At 48.4% G+C, this 8,494-nt stretch overlaps 1 protein-coding gene across 3 annotated transcripts in view; it reads right to left on the reverse strand.

Annotated features, from left to right (window-relative positions):
* The window catches only part of ZFYVE28 (zinc finger FYVE-type containing 28), a 93,315-nt gene that overhangs the window by 16,269 nt on the left and 68,552 nt on the right, over positions 1–8,494 (reverse strand). For all 3 annotated transcript variants that reach the window (XM_012812254.1, XM_012812253.1, XM_012812252.1), the window contains one exon: positions 4,204–4,305. In XM_012812254.1, the coding sequence (XP_012667708.1) occupies positions 4,204–4,305 (102 nt within the window). The remainder of the gene's footprint in view (positions 1–4,203; positions 4,306–8,494) is intronic.

An 8,494-nucleotide genomic window follows, 5' to 3' on the forward strand; every position in this document is an offset into this window, starting at 1 on the left:
AAAAAAAAAAAAAAGAAATCTTTGTTCCAGTGTCACAAATTCTACTTGATTTTTTGCCTTTAGAAGCTTTATTATTTTACTTTTCACTCTTACACCTGCATTCTACATGGAATTGATTTTGTATATGATTGTGGTAGAGACCCAGACACTTATGACATCCATATGAGACATTTTTCTCATACAGGTATCTCAGCCCATTTATTGGGGGAAAAAAACGATCCCCCACTGTTCTATAAATCAGGGGGGCACATATGTATTGGTTGTTTCTAGACTATATTCTATTGAATGGGTCAGAAGTCCATCCTTTGGCCAGGCACAATGGTTCACACCTCTAATCACAGCATTCTGGAAGTCCAAGGCAGGGGGATCCCTTGAGCTCAGGAGTTTGAGAACAGCCGGAGCAAGAGCAAGACCCCATCTCTACTAAAAATAGAAGAATTACCCAGGCATGGTGGCAGGCACCTGTAGTCCCAGCTTCTCTGCAGTTGAGGCAGGAGGATCACTTAAACCCAGGCCACAGAATTCTACCCGGGTGACAGAGTAAGACTCTGTCTCAAGAAAAAAAAAAAAAGAGTAGAAGAGATAAATAATGTTCAGCTTCTTGTTCTTAGCTATCCAGGTCCCTTGAATTTCCATATGGATTTTGGAATTAGTTTTTCAATTTCTGCAAAGAGAAAGAGAGCAAGAGAGGAAGGAAGGGAGGGAGGGAAGAAGGGAGGGAGAGGGAGGGAAGAAGGGAGGGAGGGAAGAAAGGAGAGAGAGGAAGGGAAGAAGGGAGGGAGGGAGAGAGGGAGGGGGGGAGGGGCTCCTGGGAACATGCTAAATCTGTGGATAGAGATTTTTCATCTTTTGGGAATTTGGAAAATTCTTGGCCATGACTTCTTTGAATATTGGTTTGCCTGCCCTCTCTGTTCTCTCCTTCTAAGACCTCAATTATGTAAGTTAGACCCTTTTTTAGACAGAGTCTCACTTTGTCACCCTTGGTAGAGTGCTGTGGCTCACAGCCACCTCAAACTCTTGGGCTCAAGTGATTCTCTTGCCTCAGCCTCCCAAGCAGCTGGGACTACAGGTGCCCACCACAACGCCCGGCTATTTTTAGAGATGGGATCTTGCTCTGGCTCAGGCTGGTCTCCAGCCTGTGAGCTCAGGCAATCCACCTGCCTCAGCCTCCCCAGTGCTGGGATTACAGGCGTGAGCCACCGCACCCGGCCCTAAGTTAGACATTTTGAGCATGTTGTATCTGTCTGTTATGCATGGTTCTGGGTTTTCGTTTTTTCCATTCTTTTTCTCTCTGTGCTTCAGTTCGGCTCCCTTCTATTGAGCTGTCCACAAGTTCACTACGTCAATGTCCTGCTGGGTCCCACTGGCTATTAACCCATCCATTGTGTTCTTATTTCCAGGTAGTGAATTTTCTTACCTCTAGAATGTCATTTGTCTCTTTTTTATAGATTCCAATTCTCTGTTTAAGTTCTTGCCCTCTTACCTGATTTTTTCCTTTCTATTTCTTTAACATATTGATCCTAACTGTGTTCAGGTCCTTGTGTCTAATATCTAGATCATGTGTGGTCTGCATCAATTTTCTTACTCTTAATTAGCAATCATATTTTCTTACCTCTACTTTTCAGTGATTTTGGACTGCATGACAGACACTGGATATAAAGGCTACAGATGATGTTTCCACCACAAGGGCCTTCCCCTTTCCTGCATTAGGAGATGACGTCAGGGTACGTTATGACCTTCCCTTCCGAATTAAGTAGGTTGGCCCTGGGCTGCCCCTTCAGTCTAGTTACTGTAGCTCTGAGACTGGACTTCCTCTCCAGTCCCCTGCGCCATGTAGCTTCAGAATCTGTCAAACATCTCCGTGGTGACTAGAAGTCTGCTTGAGGCCTGTATGTCTCCTAAGCACCCCAGACCTTCAGAGAGCCTCTCTGTGCCCTCCAGGAGGGTCTGCCTGGGCTCCCTGCTGCTCAGGTGTGCTGCTTCAATGCTCCAAGTTTCTGACCTGTTTCACCAGCCTCTTGCATTCAGTTGCCTTTCCCCAGTGGAGAGTCTCTGCCTGGGCAGCCCGAGCCCCAGACAAGCCTGGAACTGCCACGTGCTCCCTGGGGAAAAACAGCTACAGAGCCTGGCAGTCACCCCACAGAGGTCCTCCCCTCTCTGGAATTTTGGTCCATCCAATCCTGATTTCCATAGTTCATTTACCCTTAAATGTGATTTTTCATATGTAGCCAGTTTTTTTCTCACTGTTGCAGAGGGAGAATCTCCCTCAGTGGTCCGACCCATCCTGTCAGTCCTGAACAGAAGTCTTGCCCACATTTTGAGAGAAGGTGTGAAGCTGTCCAGTTACGTCTGGTATTTGACAGCACTCACTTATTAAAATATCCTCTCATGAAATTCATCATGTCCTTTAATTATTCTACAACTGATTCCAAGTTCACTTTTTCTTTCTTTTTTTAGAGACAAGGTCTTGCCCTGTCACCCAGGCTGGAGCACAGTGGCACAATCATAACTCATCACAGCCTCCTGAGTCTGAGACCACAGATACATGCCACCGCCCCCAGCCAGGTTTTCTATTTTGTGTAGGGACAGGGTCTCACTCTGATGTCCATGGAACTCCTCGCCTCAATCCAAGTTCTTTTTTTTTTTTTTGCAGTTTTTTTTAAAAATAACTTCATTTTATTTTATTTTATTTTATTTATTTTTCAGTTTTTGGCCGGGGCTAGATTTGAACCCATCACCTCCGGCGTATGGGGCCAGTGCCCTACCCTTTTGAGCCACAGGCACTGTCCTCCAAATTCATTTTTAAGTACTTTTATTTAGGTATTTCTTTCTGGCTTTTCTTTCCCAGGGGTGGTGTTCGACCTGCAATGGAGGCTGCAGCTTCTGAAGCCCTATTTGTCAACATGGGTGGCAGTGAGTAATCCCGAGGACCGTCCTCAGAGGAGGCTCAGGCTCACCTATAGAGCCTCACTATCCCCCACGTGTGGGGAGGACCCTCAGCGATTCCAGTTCCCCGGAGGCAGCAGGCAGGGCCAGCCTGGGGCTGTACACCTGAGTTCCGATGTCAGGGCCCAAAGTGGGCTGCAGTTTCCTCCCACCCACACCAGCTTTGGGGATAATATTTGATGAATGATATTATACAGCATCTAGGATTTCAAACTGCTCATCCTTGATAGAGAAAGCTCGGTCCCCTCAGACACGACTGGAGCTGCTCCCCATCTGGCCCACAATCCCGGGCCTCCCCGCTGTACCTGTAGAACACTCTGCTCCAGGCCACTCAGCCCCACCTTTGTCTTCATTGCTGCTGTGGGTGGACAAGGCTGTGGGGATCACTATGCACAGTCTGGGCCCCCCACCAGCCCTACATGTCCCCTCCCCTTGCCCTCCACAACACATGCCCTTCTTTGCAATCTGCCCAGGACACCCTGTGCCTTCCTGCCCAGCTCCAGGTCATCCTTCTCATTTCCTCTCCCAGACATCACCTTGGGGCCACACCCCAGGGCCCACAGACCTGCCAAGGGCCACCTTGCTGAGGGACCAAGACCTCAAAACTCCATTCTGGGTCACTTTCCACTGGATCCACACCATCTCTGACTCCACATGGGGCAGAGTTCTGTGTTTTCTTTGTGCCCAAAGGGAACCTGGTCCCTGAGACCAGGAGCCATGGTAGAACATACCCAGGGGCCCAAGGCCACGTGGCCAGGGAGTCACTCAAGGACCCCAGCCCTCAGCTGCCCCATCGTCCATGTGGCCGTAGCAGGGCTCTGCCAGTGCAGAGTGACCCAGGAAAGTATCTGTCTGAAGAAAGGTGTAGGGTTCAAGGGGAGCTCCAACATGTTGACGCAAACACACATCAGTAATGGAAGACAAAGCCACAAGTATGAGCAGCCCTGCCTGTAACAGGTAAACTCCAGATCTCAGTGAACAAAGGGTGCACATCAGACCACGTCAGGACCCACTGCAGCTCCACTGCTAGAAGCTCCACTGCCAGAAGCTCCCCGGGCAAGAGCTCCCAGCCCCATGTGACACCCAGGTGGAGCAAAGCCAGGCTGGGCTTGACAATACCACGGTGCCATTTACAACCACAAGGAGCATTAACCTGCCACCCTTTCCTACGGGAGGGAAGACATGGAGGTGGCAGAACACTGGTGGGTGACCCCTCTCCTTTCCCCTCCCCTCCCCTTCCCTCCCCCATCCTCCCACCTTATTTTCCGCAGCAAGGTGTGGAAGGGCCGGAACAGCTCAGACATGTCTTCCACCTTGCGGTCCAAGTTCAGGGGTCCATCTGCATAGACCACGAGGCCACTGCATTCAAGACACAAAAGTCAGTGTAGTTAGGCCCCACGGTCCTCTGGGTGAGGCTGAGACCTCCCACACTCAGACCCCCTATGCCTAGAAGTCACAGGTTCACACTTTTCCTCTTCTGAATCTTAAATAAGTTTAGAAAAAGGCAACGAAGGGTGGCGCCTGTGGCTCAAAGGAGTAGGGCCCTGGTCCCATATGCCGGAGATGGTGGGTTCAACCCAACCCCCAGCCAAAAACTGCAAAAAAAAAAAAAAAAAGAAGAAGGCAATGAAAATTATACCCAGACTTTACCTTCTGAAGTTGATTAGCTTATGTTCACTGGAGGTATCATAAAATAATCATAAAAATATATCTGTACACATCAGTGTTGCAATCAGATAAATAGCCTCAGATTTGTTACTAAAATCTGCCTTCTTGAAAACAGAGAAACGGATTTGTGATTTAATCCATCTGTAGAACTTATAAGAATCAGACCTGAAACCATCTACTCCAGATACAGATCAGAAGCTGGAAGTGAGAACTGAGGTCCCACATGGGTCCCCTTCCCTCAGTCTGGCTGATGCTCTGTCACCCTTCCAGTTGGGAAGAGCCTCCTGTCATCCCCAGGCAGAACTAGCCCTCTCTCCAAGGGGCCCACCATGCCTCAAGAGCCTCCCCCCAGGACCCCTGTGCAGCATGGCTCGATGCCTACTAAAGGACTAGCCATGCTCTGGTAGACCCCACCCACAGGCTATACCACATCCACCCTTGGCAGCAGCCCCACCTCATGCTATACGACCCTGCCCGGCTCTGACTGAGCCTCAATCATCCCATCTGGACCATCTCTCCCAGAGAGCGTCCATCCCTGAATGTACCACCTGTCCCCATCTTCCTTATCTAGGAACAGGCCGCGTGGGCTCATCTGCTTACATGGATGCTGCCAGAATCTCTCTGCAAGTGTGATAGGGTCTTACTGCCAGGGCCAGGGGAGGTTTCCTTATCTAACGTGCAGTTTGGTGAGAAAAACTGACAGAACTGAACAAAGGAACTGTTCTTCCCTAAAATTGGTTGGATTTCATGTACAAAAAGATTCAAAAGTCACAGGAAAACCTGCACAGTACCGCCTCCTGGAGCGGGAGGGTGGTGACAGGAGGCCGCAGGCCCCGCAGCGGAGGGCTCAGTGGGGCAGCAGGGGCTGTCCCCAGCACATGTGAGATGTAGTGGCCAGGTCCAGCCTTCTGTCCCGTGTGGCTTGCTTCACAGCTCTCACATGAGCTGACTGTTCTGACTGAACAGTTTTCTTTTTTTTTGAGACAGAGCCTCAAGCTGTCCCCCTGGGTAGAGTGCTGTGGCATTACAGCTCACAGCAACCTCCAACTCCTGGGCTCAAGCGAGTCTCCTGCCTCCGCCTCCCAAGTAGCTGGGACCACAGGCACCCGCCACAACGCCTGGCTATTTTTTGGTTGCAGCCGTCATTGTTGTTTTGGCGGGTCCGGGCTGGGGATTCGAACCCGCCACCTTAGGTGTACGTGGCTGGCGCCTTAGCTGGTTGAGCTATAGGCGCCGAGCCGACTGAACAGTTTTCAGGGGACAATTTCCCAGATGGAACCTTGACTTCATGGGCAAGTCAGGTGCACTCAGGACTGAAAACTGTGGAGGTTGGTGAACCCCTGTCCTGGCCTCCTGGTTACATCTTCTTTCAGAAAGCTGGGAGGAGCCAAGGCCTGATTCTGCCAGCCCCTCCTCTGAGAAGCCCTCCATGACTCTGGGCAGAGCTCCCTCCACTGCTGCACTTGGGAACTTGGGATTCAGCCTGGCGGTGACCAACTGACCCCATGTCCACCCCACTGGATACCTTGTTCCTTGCCTGCATCTGGCAGCATGTGGCCCAGGGAGGCCCAGCTGCCCTGTCCACACAGGAAGAAGGCCCTCCTCCTTGCGTGGCCTGGCACAGTGCTGGGATGAAGCCCACCCATGAGTGGTGTTGGACTGAAGCCCCAGAGAAAAATCCATTAATTATTAAAATGGGGGATCAGCACACAGACCTCCAAGGCTGCCAGGCTCACTTCCTCTTGTGATCCTAAGATGTCCCAGAAGAACTGGGGAAATCACTGACATCTGGAGGAAGCTGATTTGCCAGTTCAGCAAGACCATCCTCCAAAAGCTTATCCATCTTATTTTGTATGGAAAGAGATCTACTCATACCGTGTCCAGCCTGATCAAGAATCTCTTGATTTAAACAACTGGAATGGAAACCATAAGCACACATATGCCAATTACCAAGAGCTAAGTCACCTGCTTGCTAATTATGCTCGCAGCTCAAGGCTTCCTGGCATCAGGAATCACTGCAAGCCTCAGGATTTTTCTCTTAAAGCAAATATTAAAAAGGAAAAAAAAACACAATTAACTTTATTTTTGCTATCTTTTACCAAATAAGATTTAATCTATACTAACTTGGTAGGAAATTCTGCCAATGAACAACTTTATTGTTTCAAATAATCCAGCCCCATCTGCAAGCACAGATAAGTGTCCTTTATTGCTCTCTGTGCAGCAACCTCCAAGATTAACAGCACCAGGCAGAGGATCATGTATTGATTTAAACATTTTCCTGTCATATCCTCAGGTGAAAAAAACCATTCTTAACATCTATCTGATGGCTTCACAATAGATTATTTACAAAAAATGATTGCATATACACAGTGTTTGTGCCAAAATATATTTATGGCTTTAAAAATGTTAATGGCAGGTTGGGCACAGTGGCTTACACCTGTAAGCCTAGCACTCTGGGTACAGGCCACATGGACAGGTGGACGGCCTGAGCTCAGGAGTTTGAGACCAGCCTGAGCAAGACTGAGACCCCATCTCTAAAAATAGATGAGCATTGCAGTGGGCACCTGTAATCCCAGCTACCTGGGAAGCTGAGGTAAGGGGATCACTGGAGCCCAAGAGTTTGAGGTTGCTGTGAGCTATGACATCACAGCACTCTACCTAGGGTGACAAAGTAAAACTGTCTCAAAAAACAAACAACAACAAAAAAAGTCAGTGGAAATGTCCATGCAGGTCCCTTAGTCATTTTTTCCTTCTCCCCTTCTCTTTCTTTTCTTTTTTGAGACAGAAGTCTTACTATGTCAGCCTCAGTAGAGTGCTGTAATGTCACAGCTCACAGCAACCTCTAACTCTTGGGCTCAAGCGATTCTCTTGCCTTAGCCTCCCAAGTAGCCGGGACTATAGGTGCCTACGACAATATCTGGCTCTTCTCCCCTTCTCTTTCAATCTTACTCATTTTTAAATTGATGTTCTGTTTTCCCTCTATTGAGTTCTTTGAGCTCCTCATATATGCAGGATATTAATCCCTGATCAGATGTACAGCTTGCAAATATTTCCTCCCCATCCATATATCATCCCTGTACCCTGCTAATGGTTTCTTTTGTTGTGCAGAAGCTTTTTAGTTTGATGTGATCCCACTTGTCTATAGCTGCTTCTGTTGCCAGCACTTTTTCGGTCAAATCCAAAAAAATCATCACCACACCAACATTGTGTGGTTTTTCTTCTGTGGTCTTCTTTCAGTTTTAGATCTTTTGATCTTACACATCAGTGTTTAATCCATTTTGAATTCTTTTGTATATGGTAGGATGGTATTGGTTTCGCTCTTCTGCATGTGGAAATCCAGTTTTCCCAGCACCATTTATGGAAGAGGCTGTTCTTGTCTTCCTGGCATCTTTGTCAAGTATCATTTGAGGTCACATATGGGTTCTCTATTCTTCCCATTTGTTGATGTGTCTGTTTTCCCCCCAGTTCTATGATTTTTAATTACTCTAGCTTTGTAATATAGTTTAAAATCAGGTCATATGATACTACCAGCTTTGTACTTTTTGCTCATAAGTGCCATGGCTATTTGTGGGTTTTCTACAGTACCATGTGAATTTTAGAACTGTACTTTCTTTTTTTTTTGAGACAGAGCCTCAAGCTATCCCCCTGGGTAGAGTGCCCTGGCATTACAGCTCATAGCAACCTCCAACTCCTGGACTCAAGCGAGTCTCCTGCCTCAGCCTCCCAAGTAGCTGGGACCACAGGTGCCCACTGCAACCCCTGGCTAGTTTTTGGTTGCAGTCATCATTGTTGTTTTGGTGGGCCCAGGCTGGATTTGAACCCACCACCTTAGTTGTATGTGGCTGGCGCCTTAGCCACTTGAGCCACAGGCACCGAGCCA

This window comes from Otolemur garnettii, unplaced genomic scaffold (assembly GCF_000181295.1).
Source record: "Otolemur garnettii isolate 467f Iridium unplaced genomic scaffold, OtoGar3 scaffold00198, whole genome shotgun sequence".
Classification (NCBI taxonomy): Eukaryota; Metazoa; Chordata; class Mammalia; order Primates; family Galagidae; genus Otolemur; species Otolemur garnettii.